The sequence below is a fragment of the Mustela nivalis genome (assembly GCF_964662115.1).
Source record: "Mustela nivalis genome assembly, chromosome: 11".
Taxonomy (NCBI): domain Eukaryota; kingdom Metazoa; phylum Chordata; class Mammalia; order Carnivora; family Mustelidae; genus Mustela; species Mustela nivalis.
The window spans coordinates 22,184,847-22,210,311 of NC_139030.1; the positions used below are offsets into that span (position 1 = coordinate 22,184,847).

At 35.8% G+C, this 25,465-nt stretch overlaps 1 protein-coding gene across 2 annotated transcripts in view; it reads left to right on the forward strand.

Moving 5' to 3' along the window:
- Positions 1–25,465, forward strand: part of THSD7B (thrombospondin type 1 domain containing 7B) — an 824,611-nt gene that overhangs the window by 271,097 nt on the left and 528,049 nt on the right. For both annotated transcript variants that reach the window (XM_082689340.1, XM_082689339.1), the window contains exon 4: positions 16,116–16,361. In XM_082689340.1, coding sequence (XP_082545466.1) covers positions 16,116–16,361 — 246 coding nt within the window. The remainder of the gene's footprint in view (positions 1–16,115; positions 16,362–25,465) is intronic.

The window sequence follows — 25,465 nt, forward strand, 5'->3', positions numbered from 1 at the left end:
GAGATATTATAATGTTTATTTCATAGCTGTAATATAGAAGTTTCCTTTCATTTTCTTTTTTAAAATTTTTAAAATGATTTTATTTATCTATTTGACAGAGAGATAGAGAGCAAGCAGAAGTAGAAGAGAGCAGCAGGCAGAGGCAGAGGGAGAAGCAGGCTCTCTGCTGAGCAGGGAGCCCGATGCTGGACTCGATCCCATGACTCTGGGATCATGACCTGAGCCAAAAGAAGCCGCATAACTAACTGAGCCAACCAGGAGCCCCTCCCTTCATTTTCTATGTTCTAAATAATTTATGTAGTTTTCTAAATAATTTATGTAGTTTTGAGACTCTCTGGTCACTAAAGGTGTGGTAGGATTTCTTTGTGAAAACAGCTAGACCTGATACTTTATTGTATTATTTCTTTGAAAATTGTCTGTTTTTTTTTCTGTAGACATGGTCTGTTCAAAGTGGGAATAGTTTTGATAGATTATATTTTTAAGATAAATGACCCATTTCCTCCAGATTTTCAAACTTATTTGCCTAGACATATTATCTGTATGGGATTATTTACCATGTGTCATTTTTGATATTTATATATCTGTCCTTTCTCTGTTTAGTTATTCTTTAATATAGTGGTTTGTCTTCTGGTTATTTTTTAAACAAAATAAGATTTTGGATTATGAATTTGATCGACTGTTATTATGTTCATTTATTTTGACATTGTCTTCATTATTAACTTCCTCATGCTTCCTTTACATTTATTTTCAGTCTTTTTCTAAGAAAGGGTTTTGGATAGGATTTTTAATAAATTTATGTTAATAATTGTGGTATTTTTATTTTATAGAAACTCTGCTATTTTCTTTGTGTTATAAACTATAAGTGATCTTTATAAATGGTCTCTGCACTTAAAATGATTTATCCTCTATTATTGGTGTGACTATATATGTAACCTTATTAATTATGTACTTTAGGTGTTTCAATATCTCATTTTTTGTCCGCTTGTCTTCACTTAGACTGAACAATTGTTAAATTCCCTATTATTAGCGTTCTGGTTTTTCTTGCATCTTCTATTTTTTCTATGCACAGTTGCTTGTATTTTGCACATAGATATTAAAAACCGTTATAACTTCATTGTGGAATGTAGCTTTAACTTTATAATGTATCCTTATTTGACTCTTCTCATCATTTTTGGCTAATTTTACTTTATCTGATGTGAGGAATGCAACACATGCATTCTTACTGTTTTCATTTGCCTATTACATCTTCATCTATCCCCTTATTTTTAGCCTTTTTGAGTGACCACATTTTAAGTATGTCTAATTTTCACCATCAGCATGGAATTAGGTTTCAATTTTTGAGTTAATGTAAAAATTAAATGTCTTATAACAGATGAATTAACCTTCACATTCGTTGATAAGACTGTTGACAGGACTGGTCTCAAGTCCCTCATCTTATATTGAATTATAGTGTATATCATCCATATTTACTATATGTCTTTATTTGGAGTACACTTTTTGCTTCTAAATCTAGTTTTGGTATTTAGGTATGCTTTTATTTTTATTTTAGAGACTACCTTTATATCAATTCTTCTTATAGTGCCTTTTCCTCCCCTTTATGTAACCTAATCTATTACTATGTGTTATGTTAGTTTTAAATGACTTTTAGTTCTTACCAGTGATCTTATCTAGTTTCCCATTTTTCTCTTTCTTATGATTCCATATGTTAGGTGAATTCTTTCTATTTTGCAGAACCAATAGTTTGTTTATTATTCTTCTACCCATGACTTCACCCTCATTGTAGTCTTAATTTTACAGTTATATATATGAAATGCTTATGTTCAGTTCTTTAGCCAAGTTGTCTTTGGTGGGATGCATTTCAACATGCAGTAGATGACTATGCAAAGTCACAGTACAAAGTACTTCCTTAATTTGGCACTTTAAAAACTCTTTGAAGGTTAATTTAGCAGGATACAATATTTTTGATTCCCATTTTCTCTTTACCTTTCTTGAAAATTCACTGAGGCATTGATCTGTATGTTGCTTCCAAGAAGTCTGCTGCCAGTTTATTTTTTATTTTTTATTTTTGGCATTTGTTAGTTAATTCATCTTTTTGTCAGATTACTTTTCTTTATCTTGAAAATCTTATAGTTTCACTAATATATGTCTCAGGGTTGATTGTTCTGGGTCAGATTTCCACCAGTATCTGCTGGGTCCTTTCAATGTATAGGTTCTGGTCTTTTTTAATTTTTGGAACATGTTTTTAAAATTATACTTTTAAACAGGGATTTGTTCTATAATATTTTTTCCCCAGGAACATCTAATGTGCCTATTTTCTGCTTCCCTTTTTTATTCCACTTTCTTGGACTCACTTTACTTCTTTCTTTATCTCATCTTATTTCTCTTTTTTTTCCCCCCTAGTTTTTTTCAGCACCCTGTATTCTGTGTTTATTTGAGTCTCTTCTTTCTTGGGCATCTATGATTTAGTATTCATTTTTTGAAATGATATTTTCTTCTTTTATTTTTTTTTCTGGAGTTCAGTAAATTCTTTTTTTTTTTAAGATTTTATTTATTTATTTGAGAGAGAGACAGTGAGAGAGAGCATGAGCGAGGAGAAAATCAGAGGGAGAAGCAGACTCCCCATGGAGCTGGTAGCCCAATGCGGGACTCGATCCTGGTACTCCAGGATCATGACCTGAGCAGAAGGCAGTTGTCCAACCAACTGAGCCACCCAGGCGTCCCAGTAAATTCTTATTTTATCTTATTTCTTTCTCTTCTTTCTTCTTTTTTTTTTTTCTTTGTCCATTATGGTCTTAGCATTTGTATTTTTCATTCAAGGTAGGTTTTAAAAATATATCCACATGTTTATTCGAGGATATTTACTACAATTTCATGTATTGTGTTACGGTATTTTCTCAGCTTCTTGTGTAGAGGAGACTTCTCACCAGCAGAAATTCTTTCACATTTTCTGATTTTTCTTTATGGTTTTGAATGGATATAGTCTGCTTTATTTCTGTTCTTATTCATTTCTTGAAAACAGCATTTATTTTAAAAACATCCTTTTCTGTCAGTTTTGCCCTCTTTTGTGAAGTTCCATTTACCATGTTGCCAGAAGTAGTGTGTGTCGGGGGGGTTACTGGTATGTCTTGTTTCACCTTTATTTCTACTGGATCCTTTATTTCTGCCCTCTATTTCCTTCCTTCCCTTTATGCCTCAACTCTAAGTCCTACAAGCCATTTTCTCCCTCTGGGATTCTCCCCCAGGAATGCTTCTCCAAACTGCCACTTCCAGGGCCACACACTTTTAGGGCCTTTCTCTACATCTATATCTGAACTACCAAGTTCTGACCTGTGTTCTGTATTTTGAACTTACTAGTAAACTTTCTTCTGGAAATGATTTGTCAGTCCTTCATCTACGAGTTTCACTCCTCTTAGTCTTTTCCATGGAATCTCTGGAGATGCACCATCTCCCCACTTTCCTTAACCAGTAGGTTGTATTTATTAAGTGATTATTGAAGTAATCTGTTAGAACTTTTCTACTTACATATAATTTGAAGCCTCTGTGTGTGTGTGTGTATGTGTGTGTTGTGTGTGTGTTCATATTCTATGTATCTAGCAATGGTGAACACAAGGGTCATGTGTGGTTTGATTTTTCTTGTTATTGATAATTTTTTGTTGCAATAGCGGTGGTAGAAATTCAGCATCAGGCAACCGCCAATGCTCTCCAAACCTGGAAGTCATGATAGGCACTTTTTTTTTCAATGCATTGCCAGATCTTATAAATTTGAGTTGGTAACCAGAAGAATTCTCATATGGATTACCTGTAATCACAATTCTCCCCTAAAAGACATGAGTTTAGTTTTAATTTTGACCATTCTAATACTTTTCTTTGTACCCATTAGGAAAAACAAAGAAGCATCAACTTACTTCTCTGTAAAATGAGTGTAATGGCTAAGATTTTTTAGGTCATTGCTGATAATTGCTTTTATCTCTGTTTATACACATGTCTGTAAGTGTGTACTAACATACCATTCTTAGTATTCTAAGAAATTTGGAGAAAATAAAAACCATTTTATTCTGGGACTTGCACATATTAAATCTATGTTGAGTTATGTTTTCCAGTAACAGGAAATGACCGCAGTACTAAAAACATTCCATTTCAATATAATTTCACTCTCAAGGATATTCCTTCTACAAATTTCATACCTGTGTGCTTATCTTTATGTTTATAGCACAATTTCTTCAACTCACCCAAGCAATTGAACAACTTATTTAAAATCTCACATTGTTATCTTAGTATTAGTGTATGACGTTAATTTTATAACCTATTGAAAAGTTTAAAATCATATAAATAAAAATTAGAAATTAAGAGGAAACTTTTTAAGTCAGAGAGGGAATGGGATAACATATTCAAAATATTAAAAGCACAAAAGATGTCAACTAAGAATTCTATACCTATTGAAGCTGTTCTTCAGAAATGAAGGATAGTCATAGAATGATTTGCAATACGAGAACAGTGATGCATAACTCATTTGCAACTCTAGTTTAAAAGTTATAAAAAGAACGTAGCAAAAATAGTGACTACAGTAATCTCTTATTAGTTACTCAGTATCAAAAAAATATAGATTATGATATCAATAACCTAAAATGGAAAGAGGTGAAGAAGGAAGAGTAAAATTAATTAATTCTATTAAAGTTATCAGTTTTATTTTATTTATTTATTTTTTTTTAATTTTTTATTTTTTATAAACATATATTTTTATCCCCAGGGGTACAGGTCTGTAAATCACCAGGTTTACACACTTCACAGCACTCACCAAAGCACATACCCTCCCCAATGTCCATAATCCCATCCCCTAAAGTTATCAGTTTTAAAAAGAGGATGCTGTAAATTTAAGTACTTTATGTAAGTTCTTACAGCCCCAAAGGAAAATTCTCTAGTAATTATAGAAAAGAACTTGATGAAGACAAAGCATATTGACCAAAAGACATCAAAACACATACAAAAAAGTGAATAAGAAATAAGGAACATTGAATCTACAAAGCAACAGAAAACAATTAACAAAATAACAGCAATAAGTCTTTACTTAACAATAGTTACTTTAAATGTAAGACATACAGAGTGGCAGAATGGATAAAAAAAAAAACAAGATCAATGAAAAGCTACCCAGAAGAGACTCACTTTAGCCCTAATGATACATAGACTGAGAGTGAAGGGATGGAAAAAGATATTTCAAGCAAAAGGCAATCAAAAAAAAGGGGGGGTAACTTAAATCAGAAAAAAAGTAGACTTTAAACTAAAAATGGTAAAAAGAGACAAAGAACGGGCACCTGGGTGGCTCAGTTCTTAAGCTGTTGAGCCTTTGGCTCAGGTCATGATCCCAGGGTCCTGGGATTGAGTCCCACGTGGGGCTCCCTGCTTAGCGGGAAGCCTGCTTCTCCCTCTCCCACTCCCCCTGCTGTGTTCCCCCTCTCACTGTCTTTCTTTCTGTCAAATAAATAAAATCTTTAAAAAAGAGAGAGAGAGATAAAAAGGCCATTATATAATAATAATTGGGTTAATACATCAAGAAGATACAACAATGATAAATATGAGTGTGTCCAGTATTGGAGCACCTAAGTATATAAAGCACACACTAACAGAGCTAAAAGGAGGAATAAACAGTAATAGTTACGAACTTTAATATCCCTCTGTCAACAAAGTATAAATCATCCAGACAGAGAATCAATAAAGAAACAGCAGATTTGAGCTGCATTATAGACCAAATAGACTTAACAGTTACACCAGAGCATTCTATCCAACAACAGCAGAATATACATTGTTTTCAAATAAACATTGAACATTTTGTAGGATTTTATAGAGCATGTGTTAGGCCACAAAATAAGTCTTAGAAAATTCAGGAAGACTTAAATCATACAAAGTATCTTTTCTAACCACAGTGGCAGGAAACTTGAAATTAGTAACAAGAAGAAAATTAGAAAATTCAATAACATATGGAAATTTAAACAGCACTGTCCTGAACAATCAGTGGGTTGAAGAAGTGAAAGGGGAAATTAAAAAAAAAAAATTTTTTTTTTCTTAAGGCAGACAAAAGAGTAAAAACAACATCCATAACCTATGGGATGCAGCAAAAGCAGTTCTAAGAGGGAAGTTTATAGCAGGATATGCCAGTATTAAGAAACAAAACATATCTTAAATTATCAATCTAACTGTACCCTTTAAAGAACATGGGAAAGGAGAACAAACAGCCCAAAGTTAGTGGAAATAATATACATTAGAATAGAAATAAATGAAATAGACAACAGAAAAACACTGGAAAAAATTAATGAACATGGTTGGTTATTTGAAAAGATAAAGAAAATTGACAACCCCCCTAGATAGACGAACTAAGGAAAAAGGAGAAAAGTATTGAATTTAGAAAGTATAAATGAAAAAGATGTTACAACTGATACCAGAGACATTGAAAAGATCATGAGGGTCCACTAGGAATAGCTATAATCCAACAAACTGGACAACCTAGAAGAAATGGAAAAAATATTAGAAATATTCAACTTACTAAGACTAAATCTAGAAATAAACCAATTACTAGGGAAGAGATTTAGTGATTTTTAATAAAATATCACAACATAATAAAGCCTAGGACTAGATGGCTTCACTGATGAACTTTACCACACATTTGAACAAAATCAACAGCATTCCTTCTTACGCTCTTCCAAAACATTGAAGAGGAAGGAGCCATCCCAAGCTCATTTTATAAGGCTAGCACTATCCTGATACCAAAACGAGGAAAGGACACTGCTAGAAAAGAAAACTATAGGTCAGTATCCTTAATGAATACTGATGCAAACATTCTCATGAAATACCAGCAACCTGAAATTAGCAACACTTTTAAAAGGATGGTGTGATGTTGATCAAGTGGGATTTATTTTAGGATGTAAACATGTTTTAATGCACCAATCAATGTGATACATCACATTAATGAAATGAAAAAAAGAATCATATGATCATCTCAATGGATGCAGAAAAAGCATTTGACAAAATTCAACATCTATTCATGATAAAAATTCTTAATAAATTAGGTATATAAGATACATATCTCAATATAGTAAAGACATTATATGAAAAAGTCCACAGCTAACATCTTACTCAATAATGAAAAGTTGAAAGCTTTTCCTCTAACATTAGGAACAAGACAAGGGTGTCCTCTCTCATCACTTCTATTCAACACAGTATTAGTAGATCTAGCTAGAGTTATCATCTAATGAAAAAAAAGTATCAAAATTAAAAGGAAGGAGTAAAATTGTCTCTATTTGCTGATGACATGTTTTATATATAGAAAATCCTAAAGATTCAGACAAAAAAATCTGTTAGGTCAAATCAATGAATTCAGTAAAGTTGTAGGATACAAAATGAACATTTAAAAATCAGTAATATTTCTATACTTTAACAACACAATTTTTGAAAAAAATAAGTCAATCCCATTTATAACAATGCCAAAACCAATAAAATGTTTAGGAATAAATTTAACTAAAGAGTTGAAAGATCTCTGTGCTGAAAACTATAAGACATTGATGGCAAATCAAAGAAGACACAAAAATTGTAAAGATATTTCTGTTCATAGGTTAGAAGAATTAATATTGTTTAAATGTCAATACTACCAAAAGCCTTTTATAGATGATGCAATCTCTGTCAGGATTCCAATGGCATTTTTTTACAGAAATGGGAAAAAAAAATTCCTAAAGTTTATATAGATCACAAAAGACCCCAAAGAGCCAAAGAAATCATGAGAAAGAAGAGAAAAGCAGGAAGCATCACACTTTTTTGTATTTACAGCTATATTATAAAGCTATGGTCCTCGAAACTGTATGGTATTGGCATAAAAACAGGTAAATAGACCCATGAGACAGAGTTAAGGGCCCAGAAATTAACCCAAATATATATGACCAAGTAATATTTGACACTGGAGCTATGAATAGTCAATGGAGAAAAGACAGTTTCTTCAAAAAGTAGTACGGGGATAATTGGATATTCGTATGTAACAGAATGAAACTGCATTGATATTTTACACCACTCACAGATATGACCTTGAAATTGATTAAGGACTTAAATATAACATCTGAAACGATGAAAATCCTACAAGAAAACTGAAGAATTAAGCTCCTTGACATGGGTGTTGGTAATGATTTTTTTAGATACAGCACCATAAGCACAAGAAACAAAATTTAAAAAATGGATAAGTGGGACTGTAGCAAATTAAAAAGTTCTGCGCACACAAGAAACTAACTACAAAGTGAAAAGACAAATGACAGAAGGGGGAAAAGTGTTTGCAAACTGTATATCTGATAAGGGGTTAATCTCTAAAAATATAAAGAATCCACAGGGCTTAATACATACCTACATACCCCAATTGCAAAATGGGTAAATGACCTGAATAAACATTTCTTCAAAGAAGATACCGAGAGGGCCACAGGTACACGAAAAGATGCTCAAAATCATTAGGGAAATGCAAATTAAAGCCACAGTGAGTATCACCTCACGTGTGTTAGAATGGTTGTCATCAAAAAGATAAGAGATAACAAATGCTGGTATGGATGTGGAGAAAAGGGAACCCTTGTGCACTGTTGATGGGATTGTAACTTGGTATAGAAACTATGGAAAGCAGTGTGGAAGATTTAAAAAAAATAAAAATAGAACTAAAATATGATGTATCAATTCCACTTCTGAGAATATATCCAAAGGAAATGAAAACACTAAATTAAAACGGTATTTTCACCCTCATGTTCATATAGCAGCATATTTACAAGAACCATTCATGGACATAGCCTAAGTGGCCATCGATGGATGCATGGATAAGAAATTGTGGATTGTGGTTGTGTGTGTATCTGTGTGTGTGTAAATATATATACGCAATATATATAATGTATAAGATATATATAATTGCAACTATTCAGACACAAAAAATGAGGAAACCCTACCATTTGTGAAGATATGAATGGACCTTGAAGGCTTTATGCTAAGTGAAATAAATCAGGCAGAAAAGATAAATACTATATGACCCACTTACATATGTAATCTTAAACAAACAAAACCTCAAAGAAAAACAGATCACAGGGGCGCCTGGGTGGCTCAGTGGGTTAAAGCCTCTGCCTTCGGCTCAGGTCATGATTCCAGGGTCCTGGGATCCAGCCCTGCATCGGGCTCTCTGCTCAGCAGGGAGCCTGTTTCCCCCTCTCTCTCTGCCTGCTGCTCTGCCTACTGGAGATCTCTGTCTGTTGAGTAAATAAATAAATAAATCTACCAAAAACCCCCCCAAAACCAAAATACTAAAAAAGAGATCAGATTTATGGTTACCTGAGGTGGAAGGTAAGAGAGAGGAAGAAATGGAGGAAGGTGGTCAAAAGATACCAGCTTCCAGTTTTAAGATAAATAAGTACTAAGGATCAATGTACAGCACGATGACTATAGCTAACACTGCTGTATGATATGTAAGGAAGTTAAGAGAGTAAATCCTAAGAGTTCTCAACACAAAGAGGAATTTTTTTTTAAATTTTTTTCTTTTCTTCTTCTGGTCATCATTTCTCAATAAGTAAATCATACCGTCATACTGTATGTTTTAAACTTACACAGTGATGTGTGTCAATTATTTTTCAATAAAACTGGAAAAAAGAAATTGAAAGGCATTTAATAGCTTAATTTTATTTTTATTGAGGGTCAGAAAGAAAATAGTTAAATAACTGAAGTATGGTCCTCTTAATTATATATTCTAACCTAGTATAAATACAATTTTTGTTAAACAAGACATCATTTACCTCAGATTAATTTGGCCAAGTAAGGAGGTTATAGGAAAAAGGTAAACTCATAATCTTCCAGCTAAAATTTCTCAGTAATGCTTAGTATTCTTTCTTAGTAATTTTACAGTCTTATATTTTCAAATTTGTCTTCCAGACATTTGAAACTCTGCTTATTTGAATGTCTTTTCTTGCTGAATTTTATATTGTCATAGGCAGCTGACATTTTAGTCCGGTTTCTAAAGTGTTCAGGAATTTTATGTAAGACCAGCTAGGTGCCTATTTTTTCTTCATCAGGCTATAATTCTTATTTTCTTTTCAGATACCCATTTAGTTTTGCTGGTGGCAGAAAAATGCCACTAGTTTAGAGTCAAAAATCACTAAAATTGATGGCATATATTCTATCTAATTTCCCAAATGTATTCTTTTTTTAAGAATTGTCTCAGTTTTAGTTTATTTCTCCTCATTTCTCCATTTACCTTTTATTCCCTCATGTCATTTTCATAATGTGATCTTGCAGTCATTCTCTAAGTTAGAATCTGTAAGCTCTGGAAGCAACTGTTCCCTTGTTAGTCTGCTGTGATTTGGGTAAGCTGCTACCATATGGATAGCAGTGTTCTTGCTAAATAATTAGAATTACTGTGCTTCCAAATGGCCCAAATTAGTTGCAGTTTCACTTCTATAAAAATAACTTTTAAACTATACAGCATATTTTGGAAGTATTAAATTCTATAAATAAATATTATATAATGTAGGATAAGATTAGTGGAAATGAAAATAGTTCTACAATTTAATACTTTACTCATACATGTTTAATGACGTCTAGTTGGTAGTTTTTCCAGGTGTAGGGTAGACTTGGCTCTTCAAGAATTTGTTAACTTACAGATTGGATCATTTTGTAGCTTTAACAAAGCTCTGTGTCAAATAACTTTTCGGGCTTCTTGTTAAATATGGCAAAACGAACATAATCATTTATCACTCCTGTATTCTAGAACCCCACTTAACTAACAGTAAAGGAATAAAAAAGACATAAACTCTCAAGGACAAATATAATAGGAACGGATATGACAGCTAAATAGAAATGTCAACAAATTTTGGGAGCTGGAAAGCAGATGGATGAGCAGTAATTTACCTAGCAGAGTGGAAAAAGCTGAAACCTCCCTTCCAGTTGGAAGATCTGCAAGAAGCAAATCCATTTATATGGCACAGATGTACGAGACACAAAGCTATGTGTTTATCACATTTTTGCCTCTTCCACAGCACATGGAAAGACGTTTCACCGTCTTCTTTGCAGTTCTGTTGGACCTATTTGATTGATTTGGCCAATGAAATGCAGACCAAAGTAATGTAAGCCACTTCTAGGCTAAAGTTATAAATCACTTTTGGCCATCCTCCTACTGTGTCTTTCCTTTTTAAAGGTGAACTTGGAAGCCATGTATTCTGGATGGTGAATATATAAGATGGGCACAGCTTGATCTTTACGTCTTCAGGCAGAGTACCTTCTAGGACAGTCTGCACTGAACTATATACAGAAGGAGAATGGGTTATTTTATCAAATCATTCAGATTACAGGATTTGCTCCCACACTATAGCCTATTTGATTCTGACTGATACAAGGTTCTTAGAAGACTTGACAGTTATTGACACTAAGTAACTCAGAATAGATGTCCTCACTAGGCCTAAAAGTTATTCCTTTACCTGTAGAATGTAGTGTAAGTGTGAAAATTATTCTGATTTGCAGATGGGTTGAAAATCTATGAGTAGTTTGTGAGAGGGCCCTGACAACTCCCTTCCTCCAGTCAGCTTTCATAGAACTAACAGCCAGGTCTTTACAAGGAAGCAAGAGATAAGGGAATTAGCACCCCTGGAAAAAGGTGAGCATCAGTCATTCTGCCATAATGGATAAGCAGTGTGAATGGCCAGTTCAGAGTAGGATGTCTGAATAGTCATTAAGGGTGTGAGATGAATATAAAACTCAATGTAAGCTCAAAAAACAAATGTACTTTCTTTGTATTGAAAAAAACAAAAAACAAAAAACATCACCACCACCAAAACCAACCAACCAACCAAACAAACTCACCTTTTGAACATGTAAGAAGGGAAAAATCTCACAATACCTAGTGCATTTGATGATATGATTATTTGTGGCCCAAATCAGGGCAAATATACTAAAGAAAATATTTTACACATGTGTAGTACAGAGACATATAAAAAGAGGTTCAATATATAATCCCATGGATTTGCAAGAAATTAAACACAACCAAAAAGTATGCTAATGGGAAAATGAATAAATGAATTGCTAAGGACTCATATTGGAATATTACTAATAAAAATGAATGTACACTGTGTTTATCAACATGGATAGATCTAAAAGTCATTAAGTAAGGAAAATAATTTCCAGAAATAATATGTTTAATAAAACATTTATGTAAAACTTTTAAGAACATGCAAGACAATGACTGCTATAGATATTTATGAACATATACACATTTAGTTAAAGTATAAAAACATTGTAGAGAATAATAATTTCAGGATAGTGGCTGTGTCTGGAGAAGAGAGCTAGAGATAGGATTATAAGTGACACAAGGACTTTACCTGAAATTGTAATTTTTTATTTTATTTAATGAAATCTGTCATAAATATTAACCTTTGCTAGTAAAGTCTAGGAGTATATATTATTCTACTTTTCTGAATATTTGAGATATCTTAATATTATTTTATTTTATTTCATTTTTAAAAAGATTTTATTTATTTGAGAGTGAGATAATGAAAGAGCACGAGAAGTGGCAGGGTCACAGGGAGAAGCAGACTCCCTGCTGAGCAGGGAGCCTGATCCGGGACTCTATCCTGGGACTCCAGGATCATGACCTGAGCAGAAGGCAGCCGCCCAACCAACTGAGTCACCCAGTTGGTGACTTATTATTTTAAAGCAGTAACTGAAGTGTTGATGAAAGGAAGATACTTTTCTGTTGAGTTTTATCTTCTAAGAATTTCTGTCCTTATTTTCTAAATAAAGAGATTTCCCTACATTTCCAGAGGAAATAAGAATTACTATAGTAATTTTTTGTTTCAGTGATTTCCTTTACAGTGAATGCTTGTGAAGTAATTTACAAATGACAACGTGTTCTGTAAATGTCAAAGAGGTATAATTACCGTAGCATCTTTTTTTTTTTTTTAAAGCCAAATCCATACTATATGTTTGTTTTATTAAAAAGACACACCACCTTCTATGAAAGGACTGATTCCATTTCAGTGTGTAGACAATGATATTTGTTATGGGCTTTAGTTTAGTAGATTTTTCTACTTATACTAAAAGTGACTACAACTATGTTGGGTGCGTGTGAGTAAATCACATTTTATTATAGTTTTTTCCTGCAGATAATGAAACTAAGCAGCCAAGAGAGACCAAGGTCATGCTATTGTACTGTGATGCAAAATTCAGGACCCAGATATTTCTTATTCACCACTTAGTGCTTGCTCACCTATTCCAGTAAAATGGAATCTCGAAGATCAAAGTAGACCAGGTCCCTCTGTGGTATATTTTAAGACTTTTTTGTTAAACTAAGAAGGCACATTTTTGAAAATAATGTTAAAAATAAGTGAATATATGATGAGTGGAACATATGCTCTTCCTAATTCCAAAAATTAGGAGCCCTTTTCAAAGACGTGACAGTCCCTGATTAATCCCTGCAATTCCTGGCAGGTCTTGTTATCCATTCTACTGAGCCAGTAGGAAGATGAGCAACAGAGAGTCAAAGCTGGTAAATGGAAAGAAGCAAACCACCACCTAACCTGTAGACAGAGAACTGCATACTGTGGGACCTTCTTTATAAAAGGGAGAGGAAAATTTGTCTTGGAAATTGAGACTTTTTTCCTAAAAACACACAAATTGAAAAACCCCATTAAATTCCGTATGGTGGTGCTAGGGCTGCCTTAACAAAGTATCACTGACTGGGTGGCTGACACACAATGGAAATTAGTTTTCTTACTGTTCTGGAGTCTGGAACGTCCGAGATCAGTTGGTTTCTTCTGAGCCCTCTCTGCTTGGCTTGTAGACAGCTATCTTTTCTCTCTGTCTTCACACAGGCTTCCTTCTGTGTGTGTTTATGTCCTAAGCTCTTCCTAGGACACCATTCATACTGGATTAGGGCCCATCCTGGTGAGCTCATTTTTACTTAATTACTTCTCTAAAGACTCTTCAAATATGCACGTATTCTGATGTACTGACAGTACTTCAATATATGAATTTGGAAGCCAGTAACAGTTCCTGAAGAGTGAAGACCTAGAATCTTCTTCATCAAGAGGTTTCCATCGTGTTACATAGCAAAAGAGATGATCCTCTTACTCTACATCCAACCATGTCCAGAAATAATATATTCTGACATAGATGGGGCATTTTCAAGAGAGGTTCTTCCTATTGTGTCTTCTCTCGAAGCTTCCAAAATTACATGGGAGTGAGTAATGGTAGTGAGGTCTGTTTTTCCTTTTTCATTCTGAAGGGAATAATGTGATCTAAATAGACTTTATGCACACACACACACACACACGACCAAAGGTTCATCTTATGTTATTATGACTTCTGAAAACCACACAAATTCTCTGTGCCTTTATAAAGGATATCAATATGGAAATCTCACTATAATTTACATGAATTTGAGCATGTTTTATACTCTCCTGCCCCTCACCTTCTATAATCCATTTCTCTGTTGGTGGCTCCCTTATCAACATATTTTTGTTTATGAGAAACATGGAATCATTCTAATACATTTCTCTTTTTTAAACACATGTAGAAGAACCATTACCAAAGCCTGACTAAAGCTCATTACTCCACCAGTTTTCACAGGCCCACTTTTGGAAGTCAGTATTTGAACATATATTGACTTATATTCCTGTCAAAATTATTCTTTTCTTCCCCAAGATAATGGAGGACTTTCATAGAATAAGGCAATGGCTAACACCAAAATAATGGGGAAAAAAAAAAGAATGCCAATTAATATGCGAAGCATTATCTTCTTATAGGAGTTTAATTGATTTTTCCTCCACTTAAAATTGTTTAATGCTCAAGTAAATCTGAATTTGTTAGTTCATGATATGAAGTCTTTCCAGACTTACTTTTGAAGAACCCATACACCTAATATTTATCCACTTTCCTCTTTGAACTTTATGCTTTATAAATGGACAGATTTTTGACAGTTGACAAGTTGGCTTTTACTTACCCTGTCTGGTGTGCATATAAATGTTTAACCCCAGTTCTTGGTGGTTTGGGCTTCAGGGTAGGGTGGGGGTGGTGGACTTGATTTGTAACATTTGTTGTTTTCTGTTACGTAAATACTCCTGCCATGGCCAGTTTTAAGCTATCTTCGTGAAATCAGCTAGCTTGCAAAATTCCTAAAAGTTTATTAATTAGTTCTTGTGAAACAGTACATCTACTGCTTATAGAACACTGGTTTCCATCCTCACAAAATTTTATATTAAGGCTTCACATATGCTATTTCATTGACCTAAAATAATCTTCCTTCTGTGCCAGAGAAGTTCCCATTTATCTTTAAAAGAAATGCAGCTCTAATGTCCTTCACTCTTAGAACCTCCCCCTCAGCCCCGCCCATCCCCCCAGCCTTCCTAAGTGGTCCATCACTTCCTCATCAACTTTCCCCCTCATCATTATAAATGCTTTTATGTTGAAATCATCAGATTATCCTATTATGATACCTTCTTATTTATGTTTCCTAATTAGATTGTTAGTATTAGATAGCACCTGCAAATGAGGAAACTGATGCTCAGAGCCTAACAGTGTGGGGAAAACATGATACCACAAGTTTATTTTTCTTTTTATTTATTTTTTGTTTTATTTTTTAATAGTTACCTGTATCTTTGACCGTAGACAAATGGTTTAGCCTTTCTGAGTCTATTTTCTACAGATGGAGATAATAATATGTAAACACATGAGATTGTGGTGAGAAAGTACCTGTGAGATGCAGCACAATGTGTGACACCTGGGAGCCTGTCAACAAATGGCAACTCTAGGTTATATCAGAGGTGAAGGCAGAGGAGAGGAGGCTTGGTTATTTCTGATAATGCTTCAGGCAAAGTTCAGGGTGGGCTTGTCTTACACGTGTGTCTTGCTAGAGTGAAATAACTTCACAGTTTCAGATAAAATAGAGCATGCAATCTTAAAATGGATGTTCTTTATTTTATCATGATGCCTCTAACATTTTTTTTAAAGTCCTTTTGAAAGTTCATATCAAATTTTAGGTTGTTTCTTTTTTTTCCCCTCATAACAGGCACTTCATAACATTGGTTGCATTTGTTTAATTTATGCCCTATGGTTTTTTGCTTCTGTTCTTTCAGCCTTTGCGTGCAAGACTCCTTCCCTTTGACTGTCCAGTCTTGCATCATGCCAAAAGATTGTGAAACCACTGAGTGGTCCTTCTGGAGCCCCTGCTCCAAGACGTGTCGTTCAGGAAGTCTCTCACCAGGATTTAGGAGCAGGCGCCGGAATGTGAAGCATGTTGCTATTGGGGGTGGAAAGGAGTGCCCTGAACTTCTCGAGAAAGAGGCCTGCATTGTTGAAGAACTCTTACAGCCATGTCCCAGGTATTGTGTGTTCTTTGACATGAGTATTCACTGTTCTGTTTGACCTCATTTTATGCGGGGTAGGGATGTTAACAATACTAACAGTAGCTGTGACTCATAATTGTTGAGCCTTTACTCAGTATCGACAGCCATGCTAAGTAGTATGGCACAGTGGGTTAAGAGCATGGACTGTGTTGATTTCCTGGGCTCTAATCCTATTTCTGTGACTTTCTGAATTTGTGAATTTCTGCAAGTAACTTAAGTCTAGTGCCCTAGTTTACTCATCTACTAGCAGTACGTACTTCATTCAACAGTTGGCACATGATTAATGCTTAGTAATCATTGCTTATCATTACCTGACATGTCACACCTGAATTTTATGATAACCTAAAAAGCTATTCATAGCATCTTCATTTTGCAGATGAAACTGTTGATGCTTAAATAGTTTTTGAGGTTACATAGATAGTGGGTGGCAACCCCCTGATTCTAATGCAGTTCTGTCTCGAAAGGTTACTGCAAGCTTATGGCCTCATTTCTAATACACAGTCCATAAGGAGCCAGAGGATGTTGGGTAAAAACTTGACCTTGATTAGTAACTGTATTGCTTATATTTTGTCTGGTTATATGTATAGCCCTTGGTGAAGACGTCCAGTGTATTTTTCTCTGGATTGTTGGCTTATGGTGGCCAGGTTTGATAATGACAGAAGTCATTTGGGATTACCTAACTATTCAGAAGACTTCTGGGAATAAATTTGTGGTAATTCCTGCTGGATGGCTGCCCTGAATTCTATCTGTTAAATATATAGCTATTTTAGATAGACCTTTTTTTTAGTTTCTTATAGTTTATAAGATTCAAGAATTCCTTTCCCGATGAAAAGTAAAATGAGGCCAAAAAAAAAAAAATACAGCTTCTTGCAGAAATTAACCAAATAATTAATTAAACTTAACAGGCATTGTTGATGGGCTTAGCTATTCCTTACATCTGAAATAATATGTCAGGGGTGGAGGAATCAAGAGGTAATTTCTTGTCAGAATCTTAACCACTCACTTCCTCCACTTCACCATTGAAACCAGTGTAGACTCAACTCCTTATGTACTGACTGTTTATTTTTTACCACTATGACCCCTTAGAGTCATATCATTCCAGACCTCAAAAGAGAAGAGGTAGGTGTAGTTTATGATCCCATACAGATTAACTTGGCCTCACAGAATTCTCCCTAGTTGTGTTGAGTATGTGTCCATTCTTTAAAAATACGGATATTGAGGAAAGAATGAGACTGGAAATGACATAAAGCCTGAGATCTTTGTTCCTTTTGATTTTGGATAGATGTGTATTAAAATTGCATCACCATCGTTTATTAATTGTGTGTTTTTGGGCAAGCTGTACAACCTCTCTAAAGCATTTCCTTCCACAATAAAATGTGTCTATATTATACTGCCTGTGTTGAGGATTGAATACATACGTTCTAGATATGTAAAATATCAGTCTCAGTGCTCAGCACATGGGAGACGCTACAAAGATGGCAACCCTTTATGTTGCTGTTTGCAGGTGTGCTCATTTCCTCCAAAAAGAGAATCCCTCCTTTCTTTGCAGTAATTTAATGGGGTAGGAAATTATTTCTGTGTAATGTAAAATCTTTTTCTCTATGGAGGCATAGTTCAGAAGGGTTCTCAATGTTAGGCTTCCAGAAATAGAATCTGGGTTTAATAATAAGCTGGACATTGATTCCTTTTTCCTTCATTCCTTTCATGGAATGCATAGTGCCCTCTTCCAGATACTGATTTATATACAGACCCCCCCCTCCCTTTTTTTCTCTTTGTTAAAAATTATTACAGTTCTCTTGGGAGTCTGAGAAGTTCCCGTGTGATGATCAGGAGAAAGTTGAATTGCATTTACATTTTTTAAATAATGACTACTTTTTATTGAGTACCTACTATTCGCTAGTAAGTACGTCAGAGTTTTAACAAAGATTATTTAGAAGAACATTAAGTTTATCATCAAAATGGGACACGTAGAGTAAAAGTGATGTAGATCGGTAGTGTTCAGATTCAAAATGAAGTCTATTTGGCTTCAAAATCAATATATTTTTTATTACTTTCATGATAGTCATAGTAAAGACATATCGAGATCAGGGTATGTATACACATAGTCGTGTGTTTATATGTATCAAGTTTTCTAAAAAAATAATGTGGAATGGTAGTAATTCAAGATGTATCCACGATGAATTTCTTTATTGATCCCCATATGACTGAACCTTAACATCTGAAAATAGGTCCGACAAATTTCATTGGCAATGTACCTGGCCCTCTAGTTCTGGTGTTTGGAAATGTTACTGAATTTGACATTTTTAAAAACCGTCTCAAATAGTGAATTTGTAGGAAATAGGAGCCCTTGAAAACTCACTGAATACCAACCAGGGTTTCCTAGGGAGAATGATGTGTTAGCTACTGATTCCAGGAGAATGCATAAATAACAACAGAATTAACATTGGCTGACATTCTTATTTGTCTGAAATCTGAGCTGTGGCCTCTACCACAGGAAAGCATAAAGGCTGTGTACTAAGTTTGTTTCTAGTGTGACATTGGTGACTAAAATTCATTATGAACAAGGGAAATGGAAACAAAAATCTATTAGGGAACAAAAATGCCCATTTCTCCTTTCCCAGAATTCACGAGCAATTCCTATACATCAAGCAATCTAATATACCATATTTCTCCCCAGCAGGAAAATGTACATTTCTGCGACTTTGCATAGTGTTTTTTTTTTTTTTTTTTCAGTCTCCGAGAATGCAGTTTGGCTTTTACCCTTCCACCATCTGTGCTGTAAGAGACGTGTTCATCCATTCAGTAAATGTAACTTGACCTCTTGGTTATGCGCCAAACACTACGTTTAGTTCTTGTGATACCTCAGAGAACAAAATAGTCAAAATCCTCTCCCCCTCATGGGACTTAAATTTTAGTGAAGGTGTACTAAATAAATTTAACAAATAAGCTATATACTGTGTACATGAGCTGTGGGAGAAAAAAATACATTAGAGTTGCTGTGATGCTGTGATGTGGGTTCAGCTCAGGTTACAGAACTAGACAGAGGCATTACAGAAGCCTCATTTGAACAAGCAGGATATGTTGGGGGAACTTGAAGGAAGTGAGGAAATTAGCCTTTCAGATAACTAGGGGAATATTCCACGAAAAGGGAAGAGCTAGAGAAGTATCCTAGGTCCTAGATACTAATATTGCTCAAAAAATCCTTTAGATCCCTGGCTTTGGGGCCACTCTTCTTACCAGCTGGACTCCAATGATTGGCCTTTTATCTCTCAACACTATGAAGGCTAGTCCCTGAGGTGTGATCCAATGAAAGAAATGGTCACCAAGAGGAACCCATTCTAACATTTTTTTTTAAGATTTTATTTATTTATTTGACAGAGAGAGATCACAAGCAGGCAGAGAGGCAGGCAGAGAGAGAGAGAGAGAGAGAGGGAGAAGCAGGCTCCCCGCTGAGCAGAGAGCGAGATGCGGGGCTCAATCCCAGGACTCCGAGATCATGACCTGAGCTGAAGGCAGCGGCTTAACCCACTGAGCCACCCAGGTGCCCCGAGGAACCCATTCTAGAACTGCTCCCTGAGACCAGAACACTTCGGAAGTTCCTTGGGGGCAACTGGCTTAAATAAATTGAAAGGAGACAGAAGCTAGTCTATGTTATGCTACCATGGTAAGTTAGAGAACTGTAAAGATGTTGGCATAGTACAGCCTTATGTTTGTTTCAAGAGTTTGTTTTTAACCAAGACGTTTATAGACTCCAAGAACCCCCTTCATTCTGCATTACAATCTGCTTGTAAGTTTATGCCCCCTTCCAGCATAACACTAAGCACTCACATTGTATATTATGAGGTGGGCTTAGAAATGAGAGAGAGGATACATCTTCTTGTCCCTTGCCACCTTTTCTCTTGGTGTGTTTATCTCCTGTCATTAGGCATCATGATCTTGGGCATTTATGTCATTCTCTACCTCCAAACATTGAAAGAACGTGTTTTATAAACTACCTTGGTCCTTGTGTCTTTTTTTAATGTCCTCATTAGCATCTGAAGTATTAGATCCTACATCTCAACTCAGAAGATGGTGAAAAGCATTCTCAGGCAATAAATAATAACGTGGCCCTGTTTACTAGATAGTATAAGGAAAGCATTTTAAATGCTTAATGTCAGATAACTGAGGCATGACCTGATGCTGGAACAGCGGTGGCTCCAGATCCCTTGTGTTGTTTTAGAGGCCCATTCTGGCTAAAGACACTATAACATACAAGAATATAGGAAAATGTCAATGTCTTTCTTGGAAGTGACACCTCAGATGACCCACCAGCATCTTCCACCACTTCACCAGGAGATAGCAATTTTCATGTCAACATGGCTGTTCTGTCTCAAATGATCATTTAGAATCTGAAATTCAATATAAGACAGCACCATTAAAAGCTGACAGTGACCAATGTAGGTTAAAAACTCCTATGAGGATCTGAAGGCAGAGACAATTACATGTACTACATGATGTAATTGTGCAGAAGAGTCCATTTGTAAAACATTGTTTCACATCTTGGATCTGGCACTAAATAGCTGGCTCTTGTAACCCATTTCTCCTTGTCTCTACTATGTATGAATTTATCCTTATTATGATCTATCTGTGCAGACTTATACAGAGACTTGTATCTGGGTTTCCTTTAGCCTACTTTGATTTGTTTCTATAACAACCCCCTGTGGCCAGCCTGTTTGTCCCTAACATCTCTTTGAGGCACTAAACCCAACTTTAGATTTTTCTCGATGAAATTCTTTTTCCTTAAAAAAACAAAACAAACAAACAAACAAAAACTCTGGGGATTCATTGATGGATATTTATGATATTGTGGCCAAGGACAGAGCTAAGGAAAAGGATGGCAGGCAAAACTTGGCTTGGCTGTTGGTCTCCTTTGCCCATTGGAACTGTGTCATTGCTGGAACAGGGTTGGAGTGTTGTAAAGAGATGTTGGTCCAACACCTGCTTCAGCCTGTCACTGTGCTAATTGCTGGAGAATTTAGGAAACAGAAGACTTTCAGTCTGTGTTCACTTAGTTCGTGCATCTTAAGAATCTTGAAAAAAGATCTTCTTTGAATTATGATGGAGTTACCACTTGAAAAGTTGAAAAGATTGTAAGTAGAAATCTAACCTACCAAGCATCATAGCTTAGCCTAGTCTACCTTAAATGTGCTTAAAAAGCTTATATCAGGGGCGGCTGGGTGGCTCAGTGGGTTAAAGCCTCTGCCTTCGGCTCGGGTCGTGATCTCAGGGTCCTGGGATCAAGCCCTGCGTGGGGGGCTCTCTGCTCAGTGGAGAGCCTGCTTCCTCCTCTCTCTCTGCCTGCCTCTCTGCCTACTTGTGATCTCTGTCTGTCAAATAAATTAAAAAAAAAAAAAAAGCTTATATCAGCTTATAGTTAGGCAAAATCATCTAACCCAAAACCTCTTTTTTATAATATTGAATATCTCATGTAATTAACTGACTACTATACTGAAAGTGAAAAACAGAATGGTTCACAGAATGGGTGCAGGTGTATCTGTAATTTATCCTTGTGATTATGTGGCTGACTGGGAGCTACGGCTTATTGCCCTGGCCAGGCACCACGAGAATATCAGACCATATACTTACAAGTGAAAAAAGGTCAAAATTCAAAATTCAAAGTATGATTTCTACTGAATGTGTATCACTTTTGCACCACCACCAGTTCAAAAATTTGTAAGTTGAGCCTCCATAAGTCAGGGCTCTGTAACATTACTCTTTAAAGACTAGAGTATCCAGAACACGATCTCTATATTCTTTAAGAGTGTATTTTTTTTTAAAGATTTTATTTATTTATTTGACAGGCAGATAGGAAGAGAGGCAGGCAGAGAGAGATAGAGATAGGTGGAAGCAGACTCTCTGCTGAGCCGAGATCCAGATGCGGGGCTCAATCCCAGGATCCTGAGATCATGACCTGAGCTGAAGGCAGAGGCTTTAACCCACTAAGCCACCCAGGTGCCCCTTTAAGAGTGTTTAATAGTTAGTAATGTTCTTACAAATCCTCCCATACCTAGCAATGTGGCTTTTTGTTTATTTACTTTTTTCCCAGAATGCGTAGCACTTATAAAAATGCCTGGTTCATTGTAAATGCTCAGAAAACAATGAATGAGTGAATGAACACTTGTATGTAGGGCAGTTCCAGAACAATATTATGCACAAGATACCTTCTTCCATGATTCTACTTATTATATAGCATGTGTGAAGGATTCAAAGTCATTTCTTTTAAAGAGCAGCTGATATTGGCCTCGTCAAGGAGATTAAATAAGAACATCTACCCAGGGCAGGGATGGACACATGAAGCTTGATTTGACATGGTCCCCAATGGCCGCCTTGCTTCTGCTAACAGTATGTCTGGTTTTCCAGATAAGAAGTTTCTGTTTTCATTAGGTTATAAGAGCAGCTTGGGAAAGGGTGAGGGATGAGATCACGGTCTGAATTTGTAAAAGTTTGCCTTCCAGAACAGAACGGCATGCCTATCATTTATCACATCTTCTGTATTTTCCCATTGGTCATCTACTACAGCACTAGTACCCTGTACATCATGGGAACTCAGTACATTTTTGAAAATGAATTAATGAGTTCTTTAAGGTTGCTTCCTTTTTTTTTTTTTTTTTTTTTTTTTGTTTCCCTCTTTTCTTTCTCTCTCTCTCTTTTTTCTTTTTTGTAAACTGTTTTAATTAAACAGCTTTCCTATAGCACTTGAGGAGGAAAGACTCAGTCATGACCTGAAGCCCTCAGGAGACTCTGCTTTAGACAAGAAACAATAGTTTCAAAGAATCTATAAATTGTTTCAACAGAAGAAGACTGATGCCTTTTTATTGAGTCTGTCTTTACTGGTGCATATTGTTTCATGAGTCCCCCTTGTGCCACTTTAAGTCCTCTCAGATGGAAGATTCGTTCCCCTGTTAGTGTAAGAAAGTTAACGTACTGCTAAGTGCTGTGCAGAGCGATAGCAGTTTATTAATAATACATATGTGGAGTTAGGCTAGCAAAGCCATCTGCTGAAGGGCAAAGAGCTTTGCACTTCAGAGTAGCTTTCCATAATCAATAGTCCCACTCTATTCAATAAAAAATTACTAGAGCATAAAATATATAAAGCTCGATCCGTTCCCTTTATTTTAGTCGTCTGTTCAGCAAAAAATGACAAGTTAATTCTTTTCTAAATGCATTTACAACTTTAAAAGGACAACAGACATTATCATAAATTAGTCATGCTGTAGTACCCTGATTTTTAATATACACACATTTAATTTCAATACCTTGCACTAGGGTTTCAATTCCAAGAGTGTTTGCAAATCTATATGTGCTTAGTCAAAACATGACCATTAATGAATGCAATTATTCTTTCAATCTGTCATCATTAAGTCACCTAAGATTCTATTCCATGTTGCTTTGCTTTAAATCCAAGTCTTTAGAAGGAGAAAAGAAATCCACACTTTGTAAGCAATTCCAAGCCTCGTGAAAGTGATAGAGCATACATTTTAAAGGGCAGAGGTTGCTATAAAACTCTGATGGGGCTGCCATCCTGTTGCTATTAGAATCACTTTGTGTCACATTAGTAGGATGGAGGTCTTTTAAAAATAGTCACTAACTGTGCCTACTTTTCTAATTTTGGCTTTGCTAATTTAGGATGTCTCTATTCATTGCTTCACAGCGATGAATCCATTCCTAACTCCTTCTGTCCTCCCCCCACCCTTCCATTTGAAGAAGTTTGAGTACAGCGTTCCTTGAATTAGACAACATCACTGTCTGAAGACAGGGTGGTTATCTTGGCAGTTGAATTTGGGAACCTTGAACTGCTTTCCCTAGTCCAGAATTTGTCTCATATATTCCTTAATGGGAATATATATTTCTACCATTGGAAATTTTTCTTTGATTCAGTCTTGGTTTCTTCTTTAAGTTGCGTACACCTCCTTAGAATGATAGCTTATTTAATATTAACTTTTTTATAATGTATCCAGTATTGTTAACATAGAGTATTATATTAGTTTTAGGTGCACAATATAGTGATTAAGCACCCGGTGCTCACCATGACTAGTGTGTTCCTAACTTTTAAAATATATCATTTATTGATCATTTCCTAAGAGGAGACTTACATTATAGGAAACATATGAGGAGAGTGGGTACTGCGTTTCAGTCATGAGAGAAGGATTTGGAAAGTAGATTCTAGAAGGCAAATGAAGGAAAACTGAATTTCACAGTTACATTATTTGCCCTGATATCCTGTTCTTCAAATGGAAGGGGAGAGTGTAGAAGGAGTAAGGAAGGGATTCTGGTCCCCATTCCTGGCCATCTCATTTAAGAATTCACAGCCAACAAATTGTGGTGCCAGTCCTTGGGGAAAACCAATTTGGAATCATTCTTCATGCCTCCCTTTCCCTTTCATCCCTATCCAATCCATTAGAAGCTATCCCTAGCTCATGGTATATCCTGAACCTGTTCACTTCTCCCCACATTTGCTTGACCGCCCCAGCTGAAGCCATCATCATCCCTCCTAAATGACCAAAGTCCTCCGAATTTGTCTCCCTTCTTTATATCCTCCATGGTCTTGTCTTCACTAGTAGCCAGGGTGATCCTTTAAAGATTTAAATCACACCAAATTATTGCCCTCCTCAAACCTTTGTAATGACTTCCTAGCTCATATGGAATAACACGCTCCTAACTCTGGCCCACACGGCTCTTTCATAGCCTGACTCCTGACTGCTCCTCATGTCCATTCCCTCTTATCCTGACCCACCTGGCCCAGACACACTGGCTTTTGTGATGTTCTAGAAAGTGCCAAGCACTCTTCCTCCCTGCACCAGTGGACATGCTCCCCTCTCTGCCTAGAATGCTCCCTGCCATTCCTGTGCTCATTCCCTCATGTTTGTCAGGATTTGGAGACTCCCCTGGCCATGGCACCGAAATAGCTCTCCTTATCCATCTCTTTCTTCTCCTCGTTATCTGATGCCACGTTACGTATGATGCATTTCTGTCTGTCTGCTCCACTGGAAGGCAATCTTCTCAAGGTCAGGAGCTTTGTCTTGCTCACTGCTATGCATTTG